This window comes from Bufo bufo, chromosome 10, assembly GCF_905171765.1.
Source record: "Bufo bufo chromosome 10, aBufBuf1.1, whole genome shotgun sequence".
Lineage (NCBI taxonomy): Eukaryota > Metazoa > Chordata > Amphibia > Anura > Bufonidae > Bufo > Bufo bufo.
The window spans coordinates 49,477,595-49,505,360 of NC_053398.1; the positions used below are offsets into that span (position 1 = coordinate 49,477,595).

General features: G+C 46.3%; 1 protein-coding gene across 1 annotated transcript in view; it reads left to right on the forward strand.

Moving 5' to 3' along the window:
- The first annotated feature begins 7,427 nt into the window (after positions 1-7,427).
- FRMD8 (FERM domain containing 8) overlaps positions 7,428-27,766 on the forward strand; it is a 59,007-nt gene continuing 38,668 nt past the window's right edge. Inside the window, exons 1-2 of the mRNA XM_040409295.1 lie at positions 7,428-7,535; positions 13,313-13,394. Coding sequence (XP_040265229.1) covers positions 13,313-13,394 — 82 coding nt within the window. The 5' untranslated portion in view covers positions 7,428-7,535. The remainder of the gene's footprint in view (positions 7,536-13,312; positions 13,395-27,766) is intronic.

The window sequence follows — 27,766 nt, forward strand, 5'->3', positions numbered from 1 at the left end:
TAAGTTCGCATAGCGATTCTTTCCGGTTGTGAGAGATTGTAGAGGCGTGCTTTTGGCAGCTTGGCGCCGGGAATGAGGTTAATGGGACAGTCAAACTCCCGGTGAGGAGGTAGCTCCTGAACACCGCTCTCGGAAAACACGTCCGAGAAATCAGAGAGAAATGATGGCACCGTTTTAGTAGACACCTCTGCAAAAGTCGCTGTGAGACAATTCTCTCTACAAAAATCACTCCACTCATTTATTTGCCTTCCTTGCCAATCAATAGTGGGGTTATGTCTAGTGAGCCAGGGTAACCCCAAAACTAGAGGAGAAGGCAATCCGTTAAGGACAAAACAAGATATATCCTCCACATGAGTGTCACCTACAGCTAACCGGATATTGTGAACAATGCCCTTCAGAGATCTCTGTGAGAGTGGAGCAGAGTCAATAGCAAAAACAGGTATATCCTTTTCTAATGTGCAAACCTGAAAACCATGCATGGCTACAAATTGAGTGTCAATAAGATTGACGGCAGCTCCACTATCGACAAAAATCTCACAAGAAATGACTTTGCTCTCTAGCGCCACCCTGGCAGACAGGAGAAAACGGGAACTGCAGGTCAGAGGAAAAGCATCAAATCCTACATCAACTTTGCCCAAAGTAGCAGATGAAGCAGAACTTGATGATTTACCTTTTGAGATTTTTCTCTTATTATCGCTCTTAGTACGGTTCAAGAATCTCCTAGATGGACAAACATTTGCCAAATGACCTATGCCCCCACAACAAAAACAGACCATACTCTGAGGACTAAATCCTCTTTTATCAGGGGCAAGTCGACCTAGCTGCATGGGCTCCTCCTCAGAGGGGAGCGAGACAGGATGAGGCCCCTGCACACTGAATGAGTCCGCACCACTGCCCCTAGACTGACAATGGCTGGACAGAGAGGTCTCGTTTCTTTCTCTTAGAAGCCTGTCAAGGCGTACCGCCAATGACATGGCAGACTCTAAGGACGTTGGTCTCTCATGGAAAGCAAACGCATCTTTTAATCTCTCCGAGAGACCATGACAGAACTGACTCCGGAGTGCAGCATCATTCCAACCCGAATCAGCTGCCCATCTCCGAAATTCAGAACAATAAAGCTCCGCAGACCGTTTGTTCTGGCATAAAACACGTAGGTTAGATTCGGCCAGAGCAACACGATCCGGGTCATCATAAATCTGCCCCAGGGCCACAAAAAATCCCTCCACGGATCGAAGGGAGGGATCCCCTGATGGCAGCGAAAAAGCCCAAGTCTGAGCATTACCCCTGAGCAGGGAGATGACAATCCTCACCCTCTGCTCTTGATTACCAGAAGAGTGAGGACACAAGCAAAAATTGAGTTTGCATGCCTCTCTGAAACGAACAAAATTCTCACTGCCCCCGGAGAACGTCTCCGGAAGTGAGACCTTTGGCTCGCAACAGACTCCATGAGCCGGAGCAGGGCCCAATGCTTGAAGCTGGGTCGTAGATTGACGGAGATCCGCTACTTCCAAAGAAAGACCCTGCATGCGGTCAACCAGGTCAGAAAGCGGATCCATGTCAAAAAAGGACGGTTTTGGTGGATTATAATGTCACGGCTGTATGTGAGCAACAATAGTAATACACAGTACAGAGCTACTGACTGGACCCAGAACTAGGGAGGATAACGGGTGACCCCTGTCCGACCCTCAACGCTCTCCCTATTCTGCTAAAGCACATGCCCGGATCCAAATGGCGGAAAGAGGCATGCCCACGTGCCTAAGACTAATGACCACTGTAACCCCTACAATAGTGGAAGGGGCACGGCCACCAGTGCCCTACTCAGTATATGGAGGGAACCGTGGCCACCTCAGATCCAGTCAGAAAATAAACAGGAACACAACAATGTCTGCACACTTAGCTGACGGTGTTGCAGCCGCAGAGAAGACGGATCCAAGGACAGGCTGGCAATATCCGGAGTGCTAGCTGCAGCAGAACACAGGTCCAGTGAACTGATAGCCACAAGTGAAGAAACTAAAGCAAGAGCTACAACTGAAGTGAGAACTATAATCCACATCCTATCATAGGAGGAGGGGTGATATAAAGAGAGGGAAATCAAACACATGAAGGACAGCTGTGGTGAAAGAAACCAAAAGTAAACAGAGTAGTGAGAACTCCTCCCAGCTCTAGTAGTGACATCATCACAGGGGTGGAGAAACAGAGCTGTGAGAACGTCCCAAAGCTCTGGTAGTGACAGTGAGGTTTGTGCCAGGTCCAAGACACCTAGGACTCGCCCTGCTGGTAACCTACGACCCCTACCTATTCCCAGTAGACCCTGGTCCCATATCTCGATGGACTTTATAACTGACCTACCGCGGGCAGAGGTTAAGACTGTAGTTTGGGTAGTGGTCGATAGGTTTAGCAAGATGGTCCATTTCATTCCCCTGTCTAAACTCCCGAATGCCAAAACCCTGGCGTCTATTTTTGTGAAAGAAATTGTTCGATTGCATGGTATCCCGGAAAATATTGTTTCTGACAGGGGTGTGCAGTTTGTGTCCAAATTCTGGAGGGCCTTCTGTCAAAAATGTAAAATTTAATTGTCTTTTTCCTCTGCCTACCACCCTGAGAGTAATGGGCAGACTGAACGCCTTAATCAGTCTGTGGAACAATTCTTGAGGTTGTATGTTGCTGATGACCAGCAATTATGGGTGAAATTCCTTCCATTGGCTGAATTTGCTTTGAATAACCGTGTCAATTCTTCTGCTGCGGTTTCACCTTTCTTTTGTAACCATGGTTTCCATCCCCGTTTTCATTCTGGGTCATCCGTCTCCTCCTCTAACCCTGAGGCGGATAGGTTCTCCTCTGAACTGTGCACAGTTTGGGCCCGGGTTCAATTGAACTTAGAAAAGGCTCAAAGTTCTCAGAAACTCAAGGCCGATAGGAGACGTTCAAGGGGGGTGAATTTTCAGGTTGGGGATAAGGTATGGTTGTCCTCCAAGAATCTCTCTCTTAAGGTAGATTCTAAAAAGTTTGCTCCTCGTTTTGTTGGACCATATAAGATCACAGAGGTGATTAACCCGGTATGATTTAGGTTGGAGCTGCCCGAGTCATTCCACATTCATAATGTGTTCCATAAATCTCTACTTAAAAAATATTTTGAACCGGTAGTACCATCGAAAGCCTCGCCTCCGCCGGTTCTTGTTAATGATGCTGTCGAGTATGTGGTGTCTGATGTCAGGAAGGTGCGTAATTCCTTGCAGTACCTGATTCACTGGAAGGGGTATGGACCTGAAGAGAGATCTTGGGTACCTGCCAGGGAGGTTCATGCTCCTAGACTTGTTTCGAAAATTTCATTTAGAACACCCTGAAAGGCCATCGCCTGAAGTCTTGGGTCCGGTGGCCCCTCGTAAAAGGGGGGGTACTGTAACGGGGTTCCGAAGGTGCACTCGGTCCCCCATTAGCCGCTGACCTGCTGCTTAGCTTCGGGCTCCTAAGTCTGACTTGAGCGCCGAGCTGATAACTCTGTGCTCGACTGGTTGGTCTGTCGGTCATGTGACGCTGGCCACGTCACATGACCCTCACTCCCCACTATAAATACAGGCAGCCTGCTGGCCACAGGTTGCCTGTTAATTTAGGTTCCACCTGTGATTTGGTCTTTCCTGGCGTACTTACCTGCTGCTGAATTCCTGACGATCCTCTGCCTGCTCCTTGTGTACTTTGCTGCTCTCCTGGTATTCTGACCCCGGCCTCCTCCTGACGATCCTCTGCTGACTCCTTTGGTACTTCACGTCTCTCCTGGTTTTGTTGCTTTTGCAGTATGCTTTGGGTCATTGTCCATCTGCACTGTGAAGCACCGTCCAATGAGTTCTGAAACATTTGGCTGAATATGAGCAGATAATATTGCCTGAAACACTTTAGAATTCATCCTGCTGCTTTTGTCAGCAGTCACATCATCAATAAATACAAGAGAACCAGTTTCATTGGCAGCCATACATGCCGACGCCATGACACTACCACCACCATGCTTCACTGATGAGGTGGTATGCTTAGGATCATGAGCAGTTCCTTTCCTTCTCCATACTCTTCTCTTCCCATCACTCTGGTACAAGTTGATCTTGGTCTCATCTGTCCATAGGATGTTGTTCCAGAACTGTGAAGGCTTTTTTAGATGTCATTTGGCAAACTCTAATCTAGCATTCCTATTTTTGAGGCTCACCAATGGTTTACATCTTGTGGTGAACCCTCTGTATTCACTCTGGTGAAGTCTTCTCTTGATTGTTGACTTTGACACACATACACCTACCTCCTGGAGAGTGTTCTTGATCTGGCCAACTGTTGTGAAGGGTGTTTTCTTCACCAGGGAAAGAATTCTTCGGTCATCCACCATAGTTGTTTTTCCTTGGTCTTCCGGGTCTTTTCATGTTGCTGAGCTCACGGTGCGTTCCTTCTTTTTAAGAATGTTCCAAAGAGTTGTTTTGGCCACGCCTAATGTTTTTGCTATCTCTCTGAAGGGTTTGTTTTGTTTTTTCAGCCTAATGATGGCTTGCTTCACTGATAGTGACAGCTCTTTGGATCTCATCTTGAGAGTTGACAGCAACAGATTCCAAATGCAAATAGAACACTTGAAATGAACTCTGGACCTTTTATCTGCTCATTGTAATTGGGATAATGAGGGAATAACACACACCTGGCCATGGAACAGCTGAGAAGCCAATTGTCCCATTACTTTGGGTCCATTAACTGTCATGCCCTGCTCAGGCTATGTGCGGAGGTCTACCAGGTTAGCAGCACGTGTGTAACCTTTTGTTTTTGTTTTGGAGTTGAGCTATATCCGCCTCCCTTCAGGTGCACTGGGTGGGGTCGTTGGTTTGAGTTTAAGTTATGCCTACTCCCGGTGTCCTGTGCGGGTTATAGCTTCTGTCTGGCTCAGAGGAAGGAAGGATTTGCTGTTCCTGCTCAGTAAAGATAAGTTGGTTTTGTTTATCTTGTGGTTGTCTGTCTAGGCTGTTAGAGAGGCGCCTGCCCCCTCTAGGACTGAGGGAGCAGGCTGCCGTATTCCCCCTTTCACCATCTTAGGGATTCTAGGGAATCTTTAGCCTAGGCACAAGGACACGTTTATTCCCACCTTCAGGGTCTAAACGTGGGCATAGAAGTCTAGGGAGAGCTGGTAGGGATTTGTCAGGAGGTGACCTTTATCCCCAGCTTCTTGCCTAGACACTTGTTTGTTTATATTCTGTGTATCTTGTATCCTGTCCGCCGTGACATTAACAAGTGGGAGGCACATATGCAAACTGTTGTAATTCCTACACTGTTCACCTGATTTGGATGTAAATACCCTCAAATTAAAGCTGACAGTCTGCAGTTGAAGCAGATTTTGTTTGTTTCATTTCAAATCTATTGTGGTGGTGTATAGAGCCAAAAATGATAGAATTGTGTCGATGTCCCAATATTTATGGACCTGACTGTACATATAGCAATGCCTCGCCTGCCCCAGCCTCTGCCTGCCCTCCTATTCCCTTGCATGATCTTTCGGTCCGGCCGAGATCCCGCGCCTGTGCACTGCCTTGCCGGGGCATGCACACAGCGATGCCCATTGTTGGCACGGCATTGGTTTAGCTATTGCGCATGCGCCGACAAACAGCACATTGGCGCTGGTTTCGCACCGTTTGCCGGCGCATGCATAGTAGTTAAACCGATGCCGTGCCAACAATGAGCATCGCAGTGTGCATGCCCCGACCCGGCGAGGCAGTGCGCAGGCGCGGGATTTCGGACGGACCGAATGATGACGCAAGGGAATAGGAGGGCGGGCATAGGCAGAGGCTGGGAAACAATAAAAAAAAGGCAGAGCAGCCTGGGCTCCAACACAGTGAACGCCGCCCCTGGGCACTTGCGAGTGCTCATTTGCATATGAATCAAAGTTCATTTTTCCTGCTTCTACAAGTGTAAAGAAAAAGACAAAGGTACCATTACATTCATGTATAGGTGTACTATAGGACAATGTAAGCACTGTATATGGCCATATGGAGGTGACAGACTCCCTTTAATGGTACACTTGGATGCCAATTTTGAACTGTGAACACCAGTGGACTTTAATGAATTTATGCCTCTCATACAATAGGATCTACGAAGTAAACCCTACCTTCTTTTTATATGATTTAAATGATTATTATTGCTATTATCGCGCTATATAGGGGCAAAAGATTTATGCTATATCATCTATGAGGTTTGGGTAATAATGTTGTGAATAAGGTTTTACATCCACTAGACATTTAGATATTGTATTATTTTAGAAATAAAAAAATTATTTTATATACCGTTACACATTGGGGAGAGTCTATTTATAACCAGATATTCGAGTGCCCCCCACATTTTCTTTTTTTTTTCCGCTCAAGGCTGAGCAACTTTGGTTCCTAGCCTTGTCTAAGTTCCTGTGAGTGAAGGTGATACTGTGATTTTTGCCATTACTGTGTACCGGACCCCTGCATCCTGTTTAATGGACCTTGCCTTACTGCCGCCTGACCTTGTATTTTGTCTTACGGATTTTGCTATCTTGCCGCCTGCCTTGACCTCGTTTATTTGGCTTCGTCATGTTGTCGTCTGCCCTGACCTGAGCACATAGGGCGGCTCTTTTTCCTACAGTGTGCAAGTAAGGCCACTGATGCTGGATTACAAGGTGGACGTAACCATGGAAACGAGCAATGTATAATGTGATGGAAAAATGTATGAAGCCAGCAAAGGAGGCAATATGGACAATCACAATACATTAGTAAGTGCCTTGTATTAACTTTCTCTACATAATAAATGTCATTTGCTGAAGTGAGACAACCCCTTTAACACGGTCTATACCTCCGATTCTGTATAATGAAGCTGTAGGCACTCCCTGTCACCATATGGTGCCTTCCATGAGCGAAGAACACACGAGTGCCTTCTATGGGCGATTACCTCCATAATGCAGCATGCATTGGTAAGTGCCACAAGAAACAACCTCATGGCACCTTACTGGAAAAAAAACTGAAGGTAAAGTATGGTATAGCGCTCTATAGGCATAGTTCAGTGGTACAGTCACATGTACTAGTTATCTTGTATAGTCTTTCAATACCATAGCAACATAACATTGTACTCTACCCCAGTGTATCGAAATGCCCTTTAATTAATAGCTATAAACTATGGGTGACCCCGTCGCTTGGCACGTGTTATTTTCCTCTCCAGTCTCTGTATCCTGGATACTTTCCACACGGATTAGGCGGAAAGGCGGCAATGCGCCTGCGCACTGGACTGTTCCGTCCGCGCAGTGACATCACTCCGCACTGAGACGGGCAGCTGGAACTTTGAACGGGAGGCGCCTTCCACAACAGCCCTGCTTGGCACCAACCGGAAGGGGGCGGGACGTGCTTAGCCATTGGTGGACGCCTCACAATACTGCAAACACAGCGAGACGTGGAACGCAGGCTTCACGCTGCCATTGGCTCGTCGGCTGTGAAGGTTTGTCGATGTCAGCTTCCTGGTTAGACAGAAGAGGGGAGCAAGCGAACGAGATTTAATACGGAGTCTTCATTAAGGTGAGCGCTGCCGTGGTTTCTTTCTAGTCAGTCATTCACGCTACTGGTGGGATTTGCGACATTTCATCCAAAATACTGATCGGCCGGCCTTGAGCCTTTCTTGGATAGGAGTGGCAAGTGGTAGATTTGTTTAGGGCTTGTTCACTTGTGTTGGAGGCGCAAGAACAGCTGCGAGAAAAGTTCTGCCTGAGCTACAGAAGCCAGATCCCAAATGTAAACCCAACAGACCCCATTATAGTCAATGGTCTCTTTTTGGCTCTGTTTTGGTAATCCGCAGGCAGCGTGTTATAGAGCAGGAGGAGCTGAGCAGATAGATTGATAAATAAGTGTGTGGGGAAAGATTCAATAAAATGTGTAATTTTATAATATCTGCTCTTTCTGAGCTCAAGATGGTGCATTCAGCTATTGTGAGTGATAGCATTCAGTGTGTCTGTGTATACAGAGATAGCTGTCAGTCACCCGCCCATGTACAGCTGAGCGTAGGCTACTCTCACACTGGCGTTTTGGCTTTCCGTTTGAGATCCGTTCAGGGCTCTCACAAGCGGTCCAGAACGGATCAGTTTTGCCCTAATGCATTCCGAATGGAAAAGGATCCGCTCAGAATGCATCAGTTTGCCTCCGTTCCGCTCTGGAGGCGGACTGATGTAACTGAGCCAAACGGATCCGTCCTGACACACAATGTAAGGGCTCTTTCACACCTGCGTTCTTTTCTTCCGGCATAGAGTTCCGTCGTCGGGGCTCTATGCCGGAAGAATCCTGATCAGTTTTATCCTAATGCATTCTGAATGGAGAGAAATCCGTTCAGGATGTCTTCAGTTCCGGAACGGAACGTTTTTTGGCCAGAGAAAATACCGCAGCATGCTGCGCTTTTTGCTCCGGCCAAAAATCCTGAACACTTGCCGCAAGGCCGGATCCGGAATTAATGCCCATTGAAAGGCATTGATCCGGATCCGGTCTTAAGCTAAACGTCGTTTCGGCGCATTGCCGGACCCGACATTTAGCTTTTTCTGAATGGTTACCATGGCTGCCGGGACGCTAAAGTCTTGGCAGCCATGGTAAAGTGTAGCGGGGAGCAGCATACTTACCGTCCGTGCGGCTCCCGCGGCGCTCCAGAGTGACGTCAGGGCGCCCCAAGCGCATGGATCACGTGATTGCATGGCACGTCATCCATGCGCATGGGGCGCTCTGACGTCATTCTGGAGCGCCCCTGGAGCCACACGGACTGTAAGTATACTGCTCCCCCGCTCCCCACTACTACTATGGCAGCCAGGACTTTAATAGCGTCCTGGCTGCTATAGTAACACTTAAAGCATTTTGAAGACGGATCCGTCTTCAAATGCTTTCAGTACACTTGCGTCTTTCCGGATCCGGCGTGTAATTCCGGCAAGTGGAGTACACGCCGAATCCGGACAAAGCAAGTGTGAAAGAGGCCTAAGTCAATGGGGACGGATCCGTTTTCTCTGGCACAATAGAAAACGGGTCCGTCCTCCATTGACTTTCAATGATGTTCAAGACGGATCCGTCTTGGCCATGTTAAAGATAATATAAACGGATCCGTCCGGAACGGATGCAGACGGTTGTATTATCGGTGCGGATCCGTCTGTGCAGATCCATGACGGATCCGCACCAAACACGAGTGTGAAAGTAGCCTTAGAAAAAGCAGAGATGTAAATGAATAAATGACAGATTTTACTGAATTTCCTCACAAAACTATATAACAATCTGCTCAGCTCCTCCTGCTCCATAACAGGCTGCCTGTAGCTTACATTGCATTTTGCGTTGACAGCTTCTCTTGAAAAAGCCTCCATTCTAATCAAATCTACGAGCCTAATTTATCATCATGTACTCCAGTTTCAGCCATGAAAAAGTCACAAACTGTGTTTGTGACTTTTTCAAGCCACTTGTGCAACATTTTTCATGCAATTGGTGTTTCTCTGCTGCCTTCCCCACTTTCCCGATAAGTGGGTGTGCGACCAGTAACGCCGGCTCATTTATCATCTTTTATATTAGTTTTCTGTAGTAAAAGATTACTGGAATCTACACCAGAGGCTGGCATAGATCTCAGTATCTGCACATGGACTGCCACCAGCAGCATGCCTGGTTATGATAGACCGACGTGCTATGCCAGCCTATGAGAAATCACTCCCTGCGTGTTTTCAGCCTCTGTATGTAAATAATGATTGCTTACAGTCAGTGAATGGAAACTTCATAAACAAAAGTTGAAAAGAAGTTTATTAAAGGGTTTCTGTCACCCCATTAAACCGTTTTTTTTTTTCTTTACTAATAATCCCTATAGTGCGATCTCATGATACATAAGCAAATGAATCATTTTGGTTCAGTAGAATTTGCTAAAAATCGATTTTTAAAATATGCTAATTACCTTGCTACCAGCAAGTAGGGCGGCTACTTGCTGGTAGCAGCCGCATCCTCCGATGGTAATGACGCCCCCTCGGCATGCTGATTGACAGGGCCAGGGAAGGGAATCGTTCTCTGCTGGCGCTGTTAGAATTTGAAATCTCGCGCCTGCGCCGTACCTGGCTTCAATCGGCGCAGGCGCACTGAGAGGCGGCCGCTCGCTCGACCGCTCCATCCTCAATGCGCCTGCGTCGATGACGTCATCGCATACACCCGGAAGAGAAGACGCCGGCGTTGCTGGATGCTCGAATCAGGTAAGTATGTATGTAATAAGGATGCTGCCACAAAAACCACCAACGAAATGGTCATAAAAAACAATAAATAATTGTTATCAAAAGTACAATTATTAACACTATACCACCAACGAATATGAATAATAAGCCCTACTCAAATATACAGATGCTTATATATGACACATATATAAATATCTGTATATATCTGTCAAATAGTTTATATATATATATATATATATATATATATATATATATATAAATATTGCGGCTGCTACCAGCAAGTAGCCGCCCTACTTGCTGGTAGCAAGGTAATTAGCATATTTTAAAAATCGATTTTTAGCAAATTCTACTCAACCAAAATGATTAATTTGCTTATGTATCATGAGATCGCACTATAGGGATTATTAGTAAAGAAAAAAAAAAAAAAACGGTTTAATGGGGTGACAGAAACCCTTTAAAAAATTGCTTAATTTATCGTTAAGGGGGTTGGCACCTTTACATAGGCAGATTATCGGGAACAAGTCTGACAATAGTGCAGTGTAAACCCATGCCTTTTAACACTTACTTAAAGGGGTTGTCCAGGTTCAGATCTGAACCCGTACATATCCCCATCTTCACCCCTCCAGCCCCTCTGATATGAGCGCATCGGAGCATGCCATGCTCTGATGCTCTCCTTTGCCTTGCATTGAATCGCGCAGGGCATAGGCTTTTTTTTGTTTACATTGGCTTCTGCCCAGCACTGTTACCGGTGACCTCATCGGCTCTGATGGGCGCCCATTAGTGCCGGTGACATCACCGGGCTCACTGCTAGTTCGGAAGCCTCCACCTAGCTTACCCATGAAGAGCCCAGTACGTCGCCGTATCTCCAAAAAACGCCTTTGCCCTGCGCGATTTAATGCAGGGCAAAGGAGAGCATCGCAGCATGAAATGCTCCAATTCTCATATAAGGGGGGCCGGAGGGGTGAACATGTGAATATGTACAGGTTCAGCTTTAACCCCTTAGTGACCAGCCTGTTTTGGGCCTTACTGACCAAGCGTTTTTTTCTAACTTTTTTCATCATCGTGTTCCAAGAGCTACAACCTTTTCATTTTTCCGTCTATATAGCTTTATGAGGGCTTGTTTTTTGCGGGACAAGTTGTAGTTTTTAATGGTGCCATTTGGGGGTACACTTAACTTTTATTAACTCTTTCTGGGAGGGAGATGTGAAAAACAGCAATACTGCCACTGCGTTTTTACGTTATAAATTTTATGGTGTTCATTTTTCGGTATAAATAATATAATATCTTTATTCTCTGGGTCACTACGATTACAGTGATACCAAATACTTTTTTTTCCTTTTTTTAAAAAAGAGGGTTTTATTGCAAAAAAAAAAAAAAAAAAGTTTTTGCATTGCTGCTTCCAAAGACCCATAACTTTTTTATTATTCTTTCTGTGGAGTTGTGTGAGGGCTTAATTTTTGCGGGATGACTTGTATTTTTCATTGGGCTACTTTCACACTAGCGTTCGGGGTTCCACTTGTGAGTTCCGTTTGAAGGCTCTCACAAGCGGCCCCGAACGGATCCGTACAGCCCCAATGTATTCTGACTGGATGCAGATCCGCTCAGAATGCATCAGTCTGGCACCGTTTGGCCTCCGTTCCGCTCAGCAGGCGGACACCCGAACGCAGCTTGCAGCGTTCGGGTGTCCGCCTGGCCGTGCGGAGCCAAACGGATCCGTCCAGACTTACAATGTAAGTCAATGGGGACGGATCCGTTTGAAGTCGACACAATATGGTGCAATTTCAAACGGATCCGTCCCCCATTGACTTTCAATGCAAAGTCTGGACGGATCCGTCTGACTAACTTTCAGACTTAAAATTTTTTCTAAAAGATAATGCAGACGGATCCGTTCTGAACGGATCCCATTGTTTGCATTATAGGAGCGGATCCGTCTGTGCAGACACCAGACGGATTCGCTCCGAACGCAAGTAGGAGTAAATAGGTAGTAGGAGTAAATGGCGCTATTTGATCGCTTGTTATTATGTTTTTTCAGTGGCAACTAAGAATAAATTAGCAATTCAGTTATTTTTTTTATGGTGTTCACCATAGGCGATAATGTACGTGATATTTATGTAGTCCGGGTCGTTACGGACGCGGCAATACCAAACATATGGTGGAGATTTTTTATTTATTTTTTGCAATTTTTGGGAAAAAAGCATCATTTTTTAATGGGATTTTTTTTTATTGAATACATTATATATTTATTTTACCACTTAATAGTCCTACAAGGATACTATAACGGACAACATTCTGATATGGACCAGCAGGCTGCACCAGAGAGGCGCAGCCTGCTGAAAATTACTAAAGGCTGGTCTGGGGCCTAACGAGACGCCAGCCTTCATACACATCGGCACCCTGCAATCACATTTGCGGGGTGCTGATGGGAGACAGAGGCCCGCAGCATGTAAAGTGTTAAACAGTCCAGATCGGCACTCCTGCTCCCCACTGCACGCTGGACCCGTGCAGTGCTTAGACTTGGCCGCTGTAAAAAAAAGATGCGCCCCAGCCTAAGGCCTCTTAGTAACCGCTGTAAAAAGTCGTATGGGTGGTCACTAAGGGGTTAAGTAAGTGTAACAGGCATGGGTTTACACTGCACTATTGTCAGCCCGATTATCGGGGGTGACTGTTCGTATGTAGACTTATTCCCAATAAATTGCCTGTGTAAAGGTGCCGGAGATCACGTAATATTGCCATGTTACGGTGGTTGCAGTTACACACTATAGGAGAAAGTGCCGAGCTATGCGCGCTCCCACATTCCTGGCCACCAGAGAAGCCAGGGCATTTTTCCTATAGTGTACAAGCGCAGCCACCGCTACTGGATTACAGGGTGGACGTAATGATAGTAATAACAATACATTAGTAAGTGCCTTGTATTAACTTTCTCTACATGGTGACTGCCATTTGCTGAAGTGAAACAACCCCTTTAGGTATGATAGGATCGATCTAGAAGATATGTTCTGTATGAAGATTTAATGATGCAATTATTGTTATGACTCAAAACGCTATAATTGGAATATAATGTGGCATTCATATCATTTTACAGAAGTGTCCCCCGTGCACATTTTGTATTCTTTTTCTCTTTTTGTGCAGATGGATAGAAGTGGAACATCCCCTCCATCAGCGATAAACGAATATCTTTTGCGAAGCAGCGTGTCCTCTTCCGGAGCACGGTGTATGTTTATATCTTCTGCAATCATTTTAATTTATTACTTTCGAAATTGTACGCTTCTTAATGTCTGCGGGTCGCTCTGTAGACATTATGGGGGCTGTATATGCAGTGGTCTTCTTTCTTCATTTCGTGTTGTCATTTTGATAAAAAAAAAGCTCTTTTTCTGTTATGCAAATTAACCTCCAAGGTGCCTAGAGCGGCGGTTTTTTGTTGTTGTGTTTTTTTTCCATTTCTGGAGCCAGCCTGCCTTAATTTGAAGCCCAAGCATGAGAAATATCCTCCCACAGCCGAGGCAAACGACACCGCTCCCTCCGCTACATCATCTTTAACTTTCCAGATACGCCCCGTTATTCTTCATGTCGGCCGCCGGAAATCTGGCGCAGGCGCAGTGCCACTGACTGCCTGCACGATCATAAAGCTCCTGAGGGCAACAGCCTCAAAAGTGTCACTGGGCATGCGCCGAGCCCAGTGACATAATCTGAGCACTGTTACCTCAGGAGCTTTATGATCGTGCAGGCAGTCAGCGGCACTGCCCCTGCGCCAGATTTCCGGCGGCCGGCATGAAGAATAACGGGGCGTATCCGGAAGGTTAAAGGGGTTCTGCACTTTGTTTTAACTGATGTTCTATCCTATGGCTAGATCATCAGCTTCTGATCGGTGGGGGTCCGACACCCGGGACCCCCGCCGATCAGCTAATTGAGAAGGCAGCGGCGCTCCAGCACAGCCCCGGCCTTCTCACTGTTTACCGCCGGCCCAGTGACGTCACGACTAGTATCAACTAGCGTGGGCATGGCTAAGCTCTGTTCAAGTGAAGTTGATACTAGTCGTGACGTCACTGGGCCGGCAGTAAACAGTGAAAAGGCAGCGGCGCTGCTGGAGCGCCGCTGTCTTCTTAAATAGCTGATCGGCGGGGGTACCGGGCGTCGGACCCCCGCCGATCAGATGCTGATGATCTAGCCATAGGATAGAACATCAGTTAAAACAAAGTGCAGAACCCCTTTAAAGATGACGTAGCGGAGGGGGCGGTGCGGTTTGCCTCTGCTGTGGGAGGATATTTCTGGATCAGGAGGCGGACTGGGCACTGCAGGGGGAGTTACTGGGCTCCAGAGATGGAAAAAAACACCCCTCTGGGCACCTTGGAGGTTCATTTGCATAACAGAAAAAGAGCTTTTTTATCAAAATTACAACACGAAATGAAAAAAGAAGACCACTGCAGGAAATAAGGTAGTTTGTTGAACATGGCAATGGTGACAGCTTAAAATGATAAAACCAGGTGACAGATTCCCTTTAACATTATGTCACTGTGGGCAAACTGTCAATGCGGTAAATAAAATTGAGGGTTTGTTTCATCACTGTGGATCAGGCTCTGGGAAATTGCTAATCTTAATGGGTAAAGGTCTATTGGCTGATCATTTCCCTTAGGCCGAATGCACACAGCCGTGTTCCGCGGCCGTGAGTGGTCCGTGGTATGCCGGCCTGGATTCCTGCTTACAGCAGGAGCGCACGGAGTCATTGGTTGCTATGACGCCGTGCGCTTCATGCCGGCGCTGCACTACAGTAATACATTCGTATAGATCAGTGATGTCGAACCTTTTAGAGACCGAGTGCCCAAACTGCAACCCAAAACCCACTTATTTATCGTAAGGTGCCAACACGGCAATTTAACCTGAATACTATAGTTCAATATAGTATATATTCTATGTACTTTATCATTTAGCTATTAAAGCCTGCCTGCATTCAGTGCACTGCCTGTGCTGTTCATAGTGCGCCCTGCGCTGATGAATGGCAGGAAAAGTCTAAGGCATATTGGTACACCATAGACTTTTTTTCACAGTGCGGGTGCCCACAGAGAGGGCTCTGAGTGCCGCCTCTGGCACCCGTGCCATAGGTTCGCCATCACTGGTATAGATCATACCAGTGTATTACTGTAGTGCAGCGGCGGCATGAAGCGCACGGCATCATAGCAATCAATGACGCCGTGCGCTCCTGCTGTCAGCAGGAATCCAGGCCGGCATAACACGGCCATGTGCATTCAGCCTTAGAGCAACAAAAACATATATAGCTTCAACTAATACATTATATCTCATTAATCCCTTTGGCCAGTCTGCAGGACAGAGGCGCTTCCTCGGTCTCCTTTCGACCTCAAGCCAACGCTGCTCTCCCACTGCATCTCATGACTGAATGCGATAGTATCGCTCAGCCTGCTGAGCGGCACTTCCTGGAGGTGGATGGCGGTGTAGTCAGAATAGGGATTGGGGTCAGGTTCCGGACAGGATCGCCTTCTCAGGGCAAGTACCCTGTGGCCAGGCACATTAGGGCATACATGGTTACCTCTGTAGGGTAGGCTAGGTTTTAAGACCACCACTCATTTTTATACTGAGACCAACGGGACCATAGGTCACACTTCATTTTTTCCAGAAAAGTTAAAATACTCATTTTACCATTTTTGCGGATTATTTTTAGGCAAGGAGGAGTACAAAAGATGCAGTAATTCGAATACATAATACATAGGTCTACACTTATCTGCGTTGGAGGCTGCCTCTGTTGCAGATTCTGTCAAAAAGACCAGACAAAAGAGCCTCATGTGCAGGACTTTTTTGTCTGTTAAAATGACAGGCTCCTGAATGGAAACTGAACGGATCCCATCAAAGTCGGTGGAGTCTTTTCAGCTTCTTCCCTGTCAGTTAGGCTGGGTTCATATCACGTTTTTGTCATACATTTAATGTACACACAAAACATGTATATGTGTTAACAGACGCCATACTGTGGCATCCATCACCATAGAGTTCCATTGTAAGAAGGACATTTTTATTTTTGCTGCATTTTGCAGGATGGAAAAACATGGTACACATTGCTTTACCATCCTGCACAGTCCTGCTAAAAAACAAAAACGTTCTCTCTCATATATATATATATATATATATATATATATATATATATATATATAGAATAAAGAAGGACACCGCAGCACATCCGTTTGGTGAAAAAAAGTGGGACCCTTTATTCACCTGTGCGACGTTTCGGTCCGCTTACTGGACCTCCAGTATGGCATCTATCTGAGGCGTCCGTTAATGTATACGTTTTTTGCGTAAGTTAAACGTATGACAAACCCACACTAACTTGCCTGATCCAGCACTTACAGAGCAGAACAACAGAAATAAATAGTGGTGACGTGAATGTGGCCTAGGAGGTTGGTATTTACGTAGGGAACCATTACTACTCTAAATAACAGCAGGTTATTATAGTGAAGTGATAAAGTACAGTCCAATATAGTAGATCTTCCCTGTACTTTACCACTTGGCTATAATATCCTGCATTCACTACACACTGCACTACATACATCACAAACATTACACACATAGATACATTACATGCTGCTGCTGTCGCCTTGATCTGCAGGTACATCTTGATGTCCGGGCCATATTTGCCAGGGTCCTTGGGCAGCGTGCCCGGCACTCCTTACTCTAGCAACCCCGGGAGCTAGCCCCTTCCAGCTTTCGCCAGATTCCCCTGCTGCAGGACATGATCCCGTTCCGGCAGCCTGCCCAAACTAACCAATAAAAAAGCTCCTTGCTGCAAGGAGCTTTGTTATTGGTTATTGCAGCCACAGGCAGCATTGCTGAGCTGCCCATGCCATTAACAGCACTCACTGCGCTTATGAAAGACTAAGGCCCCTTTCACATGGGCGAGTATTCCGCGCGGATGCGATGCGTTAGGTGAACGCATTGCACCCGCACTGAATACCGACCCATTCATTTCTATGGGGCTGTTCACATGAGCGGTGATTTTCACGCATCACTTGTGCATTGCGTGAAAATCGCAGCATGCTCTATATTCTGCGTTTTTCACACAACGCAGGCCCCATAGAAGTTAATGGGGTTGCGTGAAAATCGCAAGGAAGTGCGGATGCGGTGCGATTTTCACGCACGGTTGCTAGGAGACGATCGGGATGGAGACCCGATCATTATTATTTTCCCTTATAACATGGTTATAAGGGAAAATAATAGCATTCTGAATACAGAATGCATAGTAAACTAGCGCTGGAGGGGTTAAAAATAATAATTTAACTCGCCGGGCTGTGCAAGCAAGTGGATTAAGGTGAGTTACTTTTTTTTTTTTTTTTAACCCCTCCAGCGCTATTTTACTATGCATTCTGTTTTCAGAATGTAATATTTTACCTTATAACCATGTTATAAGGGAAAATAATACAATCTACAGAACACCGATCCCAAGCCCGAACTTCTGTGAAGAAGTTTGGGTAGCAAGCATGCGCGATTTTTCTCACGCGAGTGCAAAACGCATTACAATGTTTTGCACTCGTGCGGAAAAATCGCGGGTGTTCCCGTAATGCACCCGCACATTTTCCCGCAACGCCCGTGTGAAAGAGGCCTAAGGCTGGTTTCACACGGGCGTTGCGGATTGGGGCCGGATGCGTTCAGAGTGCGTTCTGTGAAACTCGCACTATTTTGCAAGCAAGTTCAGTCAGTTTTGTCTGCGGTTGCGTTTAGTTGTTCAGTTTTTTCCGCGCGCGTGCAATGCGTTTTGATGCGTTTTTCACGCACGTGATAAAAAACTGAATGTTTACAAACAACATCTCTTAGCGACCATCAGTGAAAAACGCATCGCACCCGCACTTGCTTGCGGATGCAATGCGTTTTTCACGCAGCCCCATTCACTTCTATGGGGGCTGCGTGAAAAACGCATAATATAGAACATGCTGCGATTTTCAAGCAACGCAGAACTGATGCGTGAAAAACAACACTCATGTACACAGACCCATTGAAATGAATGGGTCAGGATTCAGTGCGGGTGCTGTGCTATGCGTTCACGTCACGCATTGCACCCGTGCAGAAAACTCGCTCGTGTGAAAGGGACCCAAGTCTAAAAAGTCTAAGGCGTATTGGTACGCCTTAGGCCTCTTTCACCCTCGGATTGGCTTGGGAACGCACCGTTCAGTGAAACTCGCACCGTTTTGCAAGCACGCCCAGTCAGTTTTGTCTGTGATTTATGTTCAGTTGTTCATTTTTTATTTTCCGCACGGCTGCAATCCTTTTTGATGCGTTTTTACAAACCTCTCCTAGCAACCATCAGTGAAAAACGGATTACATCCGGATGCAATGCGTTTTTCAATGAAGCCCCATTCACTTCTATGAGGAGCCTTAATATAGAACATGCTGCAGTTCTCACGCAACGCAGAACTAATGCGTGAATAAAAACGCTCATGTACACAGACCCATTGAAATGAATGGGTCACGATTCAGTGCGGGTGCTATGCGTTCACGTCACGCATCACACCCGCGCAAAAAACTTGCTCATGTGAAAGGGGACTTTTTCCAGGGAGTAAAATGGCCTGAAGAAGAGTCTACGACCTGTGCCTGTGACACTCCACCATTACCACAGAAGGCAGTTGGCCAGGTTGGTTATATTCTCTATGACATGATTGGTGGGTGCCACCTTGTCCCTTTGTGCGATAATATGTCTCTGATTTATCCGTAGGGGGTTGAAACTTTTGAGGATAGCTGACATTGTTTTAATATAAGGATTTTCACTTTCTTTTTCCATAGCATCATCACGACGGCATACAAGGAGATTGACCCCTGACCTCTGTAGGGGCAGGAACAGAGAAAGGTTAAATACCCTCCTCCCACCACCAACACCAGTGTTTCCTGTCCCTACAGAGGACAGGGCAGAGAAAGGTCTCCCTGTATGCAGGGAGATGAAGCTAAGGAAATGGAACCTGTTTATTTTTTATTTTTCCGTTACCTTTGGGAAAACGCCGGCATCCAGCATGGCGTCCCCCTGCCCTCCCGCGGTCCAAGACTAACGCTGGGCAGGGGGTTCAGGGCCTATCTCGTCCTGGTTATTCCGGGGCCTGTTCCCTGGCGCAGACTCCCTCCTAGCCTACTTGGGCGATAGCTGGGTGCGCGCCGGCGCATGGAGCGCATGTTTATGACGTCACGGCCGGCGACCCGGAAGTGACGTCGCGGCGGCAGCGTGGAGCCCAGTTTAAAACCGAGGCATAAACGCTGGTTACCGCCCGTGTCAAAACGCTCCCAGGATCGGTCCCCACTGGTGCGGAACCCTTGCCTGCAGAGAGGACGATGTCGGCATCTGAGCGATCCCCCAGAGCTGAGCCACCGGCGCTGCTACCAACTGTGAGTCCCCTTCGGGGGTATTGTTTGTGCAGGTCAGGGAGTCTGTTGATCCCCCTCTCCTGCTGTAATAGGTGGAAGGGGGAAAAAAGAGAGAGAGGAAGTTATTTCCAGGGGCAGCTAGCTCGCTTCTGCTGACCCCCTCTTGCTCTCTCTCTCTCCCTCTAGTGGTCATACCCTGATGCCCTGCCTTCTCCTCTCTTTTAGGCTAAAGTCAAAAAAAAAAAAAAAACACTCAAATGTATCTCCTGCAATAGCAGACTTCCTGACTACTACCCTAAAAAGTTGTGCAAGTCTTGTATTTCTAATATTGTACGGGATGAAGCACCCTCCTTAAAAGAGGAATTGAAAACTATGATTCAGGAAGAGATCCGTTCATCCCTGGCCCACCTGTCCACTAATCCCCCCGACTTGCCGCAACCTAAGAGGAAGCGGGCTAGGTCTCCGTCCCCTCCGGACCTAGAAGTTATGGCGGATGAAAGTGCCCACTCCGTTAAGTCATGGGAAGAGGGGGAGAGAGTCTCTGATACAGACTCAGTGGATGACAGTCGTAGATATTACTTTTCTACAGAAGAAATGTCCGACCTATTAAAGGCAGTAAGGTCGACCATGGGCGTGGAGGAAGTGCAACGTACCCATTCAGTACAAGAAGAAATGTTTGGGGGCCTAAGAGTCAAGAAAACTCGTGTGTTCCCCATTAACGAGAGTATTAGGGATATGGTCCTTGATGAGTGGGCAGATCCAGAAAGACGTCTGGGAGTCCCGGCTGCGTTCAAAAATAGGTTGCTTTTTGATCCAGAGGAATCTAAAATTTTCAATGAAATTCCCAAGATCGATGTACAGGTGGCCAAAGTGAACAAGAAAACATCTCTCCCATTTGAAGATACCTCCCAACTTAAAGATTCAATGGATCGTAAAGCGGACAGTCTTCTCAGGAAATCCTGGGAGGCGTCCATGTTCAATATTAAAACCAATATTGCGGCTACCTCAGTCGCCCGATCCATGTATCTTTGGTTGGGAGAATTGGAAACTCATATTAAGGATAGAACATCTAGGGAACAAATTCTTAGTTCTCTCCCTCTTTTAAAATCCGCCACGGCCTTCCTGGCGGATGCCTCTGCCGAATCAGTCCGATTCTCCGCCAGAGACGCGGCACTTTCCAATGCAGCCAGAAGAGCCCTCTGGATGAAGTGCTGGTCGGGGGACAAGACGTCTAAATTGAAGCTCTGTTCCATACCCTTTTCTGGAGAATATGTGTTTGGCCCGGTGCTAGATAAGATTCTAGAGAAGGCCGCGGACAGAAAGAAGGGGTTTCCGGAAGATCGCCCCTCCAGACGCCGGTATCCTTTTCGCCCCTCCTCGGGTCAAGAAAAAAACTACAGGGGGAAAGGGAAATCAGGACGTTGGAGCTATCCAAAAGGAGGAAGAGGAAGAGGCCAATCCTTCTCCCACCCAAAATCCTCCGATAAGCAATGACATCGGGGTGGGGGGAAGACTCTCAAGATTCCTGGGGTCATGGGAATCCATCTCCCAGAACCCCTGGATTTCCAAGGTAGTCGGGGCAGGCTACCAAATAGAGTGGTCTTCAAGACCCCCAAACAAATTTTCACTGACACGGTTCCAAATGAACCTTTGGCAAGGAGTCCAGAAACTTCACTTAATGAATGTAATCTCACCGGTCCCGCCTCCAGAAAGAGGCAGGGGTTTCTATTCTACCCTATTTCTAATCAGGAAGAAAGAAGGCACTTTTCGGACTATCATAAACCTGAAACCACTAAACAGATTCATCCGTTATCAAAAATTCAGGATGGAGACCCTAGCATCTACAATCCCTCTGCTAAGCAAAGACGTCTTCATGTGCACAATAGACCTACAAGACGCTTATTACCACATTCCCATTCACACCGACTCACAGAAGTTTCTCCGGTTTGCAATCCAGGATATATCAGGGAACGTCCATCACTACCAGTTCAGGGCCCTTCCCTTCGGGATTTCATCTGCGCCAAGAATATTTACCAAAGTAGTGGTAGAGATGGTCGCCTTTGCCCGAAGACAGGGACTTATGATAATCCCTTATTTGGACGATTTCCTTCTAGTCAGCGAAAGTCTCAGCCAAATCAGTTCGAACCTGAAGCTTTTTCTCTCCATCCTAGACGATCTGGGGTGGATCGTGAACAAAGGAAAGTCCGTCCTCACCCCCTCAAGGGAAGTTTGTTTCTTAGGGATGATCCTAGACTCCCGAAGGCAAGCGGTATTCCTACCTCGAGACAAAATATCAGTTCTCCAACAAAAGATCAGGTCCTTTCAAAAAAGAAGATCCTGCTCTATCAGAGAGGCGATGAGTCTGCTGGGCCTGCTAACATCCTGTATTCAGGCAGTTCCCTGGTGTCAAATACACTTCAGACCCCTACAGTCCTGGATCCTGAGTGTCTGGAACAGGTGCCAATCCTCTCTAGATCATCAAGTAAGTCCACCAACTCAGATTCTGCAGTCCCTAAATTGGTGGAAAGACCACGGAAACTTATCACGGGGAAATCCGTGGCAGAAGACTCCCCAGGTCCAGGTAATAACAGACGCAAGTCTGTCCGGCTGGGGTGCAAAGGTGGGGGATCGTATGTTCCAGGGCACTTGGCCAGATTCGATCAGATCCCAGTCATCGAACTTCAGGGAACTGAGAGCAGTCTGGGAGGTGTTAAAGGTAGCAGAGGAGATGTTGTGTCATCATCACATAAAAGTGCTGTCGGACAACACTACGGCCATTGCCTACCTTTCCCATCAAGGGGGAACGCGGTCCGTAACCCTACAAGCACTGTCAACAAAAATCTTTGCTTGGGCAGAACAGAATGTGGCCTCGATATCGGCAGTTCATCTGAAGGGAATACTAAATCAGGAAGCGGATTTTCTCAGTCGCCACAGAATCGACCATACAGAATGGTCTCTAAGTCCAGAAATATTCGGGCTAGTAGTAAGGAAATGGGGGATGCCCGACGTGGATCTATTTGCCACCAGGGCAAACTCAAAGGTGGAAACATTCTGTTCCCTAAACCCCAGGGACAGACCTCATGCCTTAGACGCCTTCGCCATTCGTTGGCATTGGAATCTGTGCTATGCCTTCCCTCCACTTCCTCTAATTCCGAAGGTGGTACAAAAAATTCTTCAAGACAAGGCCACGGTGATTGTGATCGCTCCCCTATGGCCAAAGAGAAGCTGGTTCTCATCCCTCCAAAAATTTTCCCTACAAGATCCATGGCTCCTTCCTGTGCGGGGGGATCTACTCCAGCAGGGTCCAGTTCTACACCCAAACCCGCAGTTTCTGAAATTGGCGGCTTGGATCCTGAGTCCCAAACCCTGAAGCTTCAGGGCCTGTCAGACAAAGTTATTTCTACTTTGAAAGCCTCCAGAAAGAAGGTAACGTCAGCAATTTACCTTAAGATCTGGAAACGTTTTTGTTCCTGGAGTGGGGACGAATCGCCACATTTGCGTAAACCCAACATCCAAAGAATACTGGATTTCCTACAGCAAGGTCTGGACCTGGGACTTAGACCCTCTACCTTGAAGGTCCAAATCTCAGCCCTAGGTTGTTTCTTTGACCAAGATATAGCCGGCCATCGTTGGATCAAAAGATTCATTAAGGCGGCGACGAGGCTCCGCCCAACGATCACCGCCCGTGTCCCTTCCTGGGATCTAAACGTCGTTCTTACAGGCCTTACTTTACCACCCTTTGAACCCATGTCTGACTGTCCAATAAAATTATGGTCCTTGAAAACGGCCTTCTTAATTGCGATAACTTCGGCCCGCAGAGTAGGGGAATTACAAGCCCTATCAATCAGGGAACCCTACCTCCGTATTCTAGATGATAGAATTATTCTCCGTTTGGATCCTGGATTTCTCCCCAAAGTCGTATCCAATTTTCATCGGAGCCAGGAGGTTACCCTACCTTCTTTTTGCCAGCACCCCTCTAATAATAAAGAATCAGCGTTTCACTCTCTGGACGTTAGACGGGCAGTCCTAAACTATATCACGGTGACGGGGAAGTTTAGGAAATCTGACAATCTTCTAGTCCTGTTTGGAGGAAGATTTAAGGGCCAAAAAGCCTCCCGGTCCTCTATAGCTAGATGGCTCAAAGAAGCCATTAGTCTTTGTTACCAAATACAAAACCTTACATGTCCAGTCAACATTAGGGCCCATTCCACTCGGGCCATGTCTTCCTCTCAGACGGAGAGAGCTGGGGCTTCTCTGGAGGAAATCTGTCGTGCTGCCACTTGGTCCAGCATTCATACATTTATAAAGCACTATCGCCTGGATCTTTCCAGATCTTCTGATCTGTCCTTCGGGCGGAAAGTCCTCCAGGCTGTAGCCCCCCCTTAACTGATATATTTTTTATATCTCCTTGTATGCCGTCGTGATGATGCTATGGAAAAACCGGAATTAGTCTTACCGGTAATTCTGTTTCCATGAGATCATCACGACGGCACGTTATTCCCTCCCTATGATTTAAATCGTTTTTGACCTAGTAGGTCTCTAGAAGGTATGAAGTAATACCTTTTGTTTCACTATTTTCCACCACCGGGTTGCTCTGTGTGATTTTGGAAACACTGGTGTTGGTGGTGGGAGGAGGGTATTTAACCTTTCTCTGTTCCTGCCCCTACAGAGGTCAGGGGTCAATCTCCTTGTATGCCGTCGTGATGATCTCATGGAAACAGAATTACCGGTAAGACTAATTCCGGTTTTTAAGCCTCATTCACATGTCCGTGCTCAAATCCGTGAGCAGGTGGTCAGTGATGCATCCATGAAGCTGTCCGTGAAGGATCCGTGTGTCCGTTTTTTGCTGTCCATGTTGCATCCGTGTTTCACTGACACTGAACAGCTGAAAAATAATTTTCAAAGCATCTCTTCTTAATGATCCATGAAACACGGATGCCATCTATGTTGCATCCGTGAAAACGGACCCATAGACTATAATCGACGTGATGGATTCGTGAACACGGATAAAATAGAGCATGCTAAAAACACTAATCCACGGACCTTGCTAAAACACTGTGTTGAATACCCACATTAAAATGAATGGGGACGTGTGCTGTCCGTGGAGAACACGTACAGCACAGGTCCATGAAACACTGACGTGTGAATGAGGCTTTATTAAGTCACGTTTTATACCTCACACCCAAATCGCAGAGCAAAAAAACGCCCGGTATGGAGCTGTCCTAACTAACTACAAGTAAATACCCAAAACTAGACTCAGAACAGCATGTAATATAGAATCACAAAATTTTTATTGGACACACACTTGTATAAAACATAGAAATCCATATATATTAGCAGCGTTTAATCACATAGGATTGATATCCACAGGTCTGTCACATTATAATACATATAACTAGCAATAAAACTCCCAGGCTTAATTAAGATTAATCTTCTATGGGTCTTCTCTATCTTTCCCCGTTTTTTATGGCGATATGTGTGATCAGTATGAGTGTTGCAGTGTCCGGACACTGACTGGACCGGAAGTGATCTGGTGCGTTCCAGCGTGGAACGCACCGCACTTCCGTTTCCTGTCTTTGGGCGTCTGTTTGCATCCCATGTGCTCCCAATCTACCTAATTTTCAGAATATACACCCTGTACAGAATTATTAGGCAAATGAGTATTTTGACCACATCATCCTCTTTATGCATGTTGTCTTACTCCAAGCTGTATAGGCTCGAAAGCCTACTACCAATTAAGCATATTAGGTGATGTGCATCTCTGTAATGAGAAGGGGTGTGGTCTAATGACATCAACACCCTATATCAGGTGTGCATAATTATTAGGCAACTTCCTTTCCTTTGGCAAAATGGGTCAAGAGAAGGACTTGACAGGCTCAGAAAAGTCAAAAATAGTGAGATATCTTGCAGAGGGATGCAGCACTCTTAAAATTGCAAAGCTTCTGAAGCGTGATCATCGAACAATCAAGCGTTTCATTCAAAATAGTCAACAGGGTCGCAAGAAGCGTGTGGAAAAACCAAGGCGCAAAATAACTGCCCATGAACTGAGAAAAGTCAAGCGTGCAGCTGCCAAGATGCCACTTGCCACCAGTTTGGCCATATTTCAGAGCTGCAACATCACTGGAGTGCCCAAAAGCACAAGGTGTGCAATACTCAGAGACATGGCCAAGGTAAGAAAGGCTGAAAGACGACCACCACTGAACAAGACACACAAGCTGAAACGTCAAGACTGGGCCAAGAAATATCTCAAGACTGATTTTTCTAAGGTTTTATGGACTGATGAAATGAGAGTGAGTCTTGATGGGCCAGATGGATGGGCCCGTGGCTGGATTGGTAAAGGGCAGAGAGCTCCAGTCCGACTCAGACGCCAGCAAGGTGGAGTACTGGTTTGGGCTGGTATCATCAAAGATGAGCTTGTGGGGCCTTTTCGGGTTGAGGATGGAGTCAAGCTCAACTCCCAGTCCTACTGCCAGTTTCTGGAAGACACCTTCTTCAAGCAGTGGTACAGGAAGAAGTCTGCATCCTTCAAGAAAAACATGATTTTCATGCAGGACAATGCTCCATCACACGCGTCCAAGTACTCCACAGCGTGGCTGGCAAGAAAGGGTATAAAAGAAGAAAATCTAATGACATGGCCTCCTTGTTCACCTGATCTGAACCCCATTGAGAACCTGTGGTCCATCATCAAATGTGAGATTTACAAGGAGGGAAAACAGTACACCTCTCTGAACAGTGTCTGGGAGGCTGTGGTTGCTGCTGCACGCAATGTTGATGGTGAACAGATCAAAACACTGACAGAATCCATGGATGGCAGGCTTTTGAGTGTCCTTGCAAAGAAAGGTGGCTATATTGGTCACTGATTTGTTTTTGTTTTGTTTTTGAATGTCAGAAATGTATATTTGTGAATGTTGAGATGTTATATTGGTTTCACTGGTAAAAATAAATAATTGAAATGGGTATATATTTGTTTTTTGTTAAGTTGCCTAATAATTATGCACAGTAATAGTCACTTGCACACACAGATAGCCCCCTAAAATAGCTAAAACTAAAAACTACTTCCAAAAATATTCAGCTTTGATATTAATGAGTTTTTTGGGTTCATTGAGAACATGGTTGTTCAATAATAAAATGAATCCTCAAAAATACAACTTGCCTAATAATTCTGCACTCCCTGTATATACGGGGTAGGCAATCTCTGGCACTCCAGCTGTTGTGAAACTACAACTCCCAGCATGCATACTTCCTATACTCTTCTCAGACCTCTACTAGAAATGAATGGAGCATGCTGGGAATTGTAGTTTCACAACAGCTGGAGTGCTGAAGGTTGCTGACCCCTGCTATATATGATCAGTGTATACACACCACCACTATCCCTTGAGAAAGCGACCGCGGAACACGTGTTGGGATCCAGCACTGTCTTGGTCTGTATATATCTTGACTGCATTTATCTCCTATATGTTATTTGTACTTTGTGGCACTATGCACTTTATATACTCACTGTGGGCTGTGATTTATTATCTCACAGCCTGGGAGTTTTATTGTTAGTTATATGTATTATAATGTGACAGACCTGTGGATATCAATCCTATGTGATTAAACGCTGCTAATATATATGGATTTCTATGTTTTATACAAGTGTGTGTCCAATAAAAATTTATTACATGCTGTTCTGAGTCTAGTTTTGGGTATTCACGTTTTATACCTGTTCACATGAGGGATTATTGGTAACGCCACCAAAATCGGAAGGTTCAGCTGTCATTCTGCTAATGTGTATGACCCCTTTACAGTAAAACGTGGTGGCCTAGCTGAGCATTTATGATATGGGTTCTACACCACAAATCCGCAGAAAATCGCAGCAGGATTCTCAGCGCAAACAAAAACAAACCTGTTGTGGATTTCCAGTTCCATGGCGTGCTCATTCTACTGCAGACTTTTTGATTTATTTTATTTTTTTACTGCAGTCTGTGGGATGGAAAAGCACAGTGTACGACACCATCGTTCTTTCCCCGATGTATACATTAAACATACGACAAAACATGTTATAGAAGCAGCCTTATGGTATGTCCACATGTAAAATACTGCTGGTTTCTCATCACGGATTCGCATGCGGTAAATCTGCAGCATTTTACAGTACCATCATCCACACGCTGCGAAAAAATCTTTAGCGGAAATTGACCTATGGTGCTGATTGGTGTTGAGCAAAGCGAGCTTCGGGCGCTTCATCCGAAGTCGCTTCGTTTA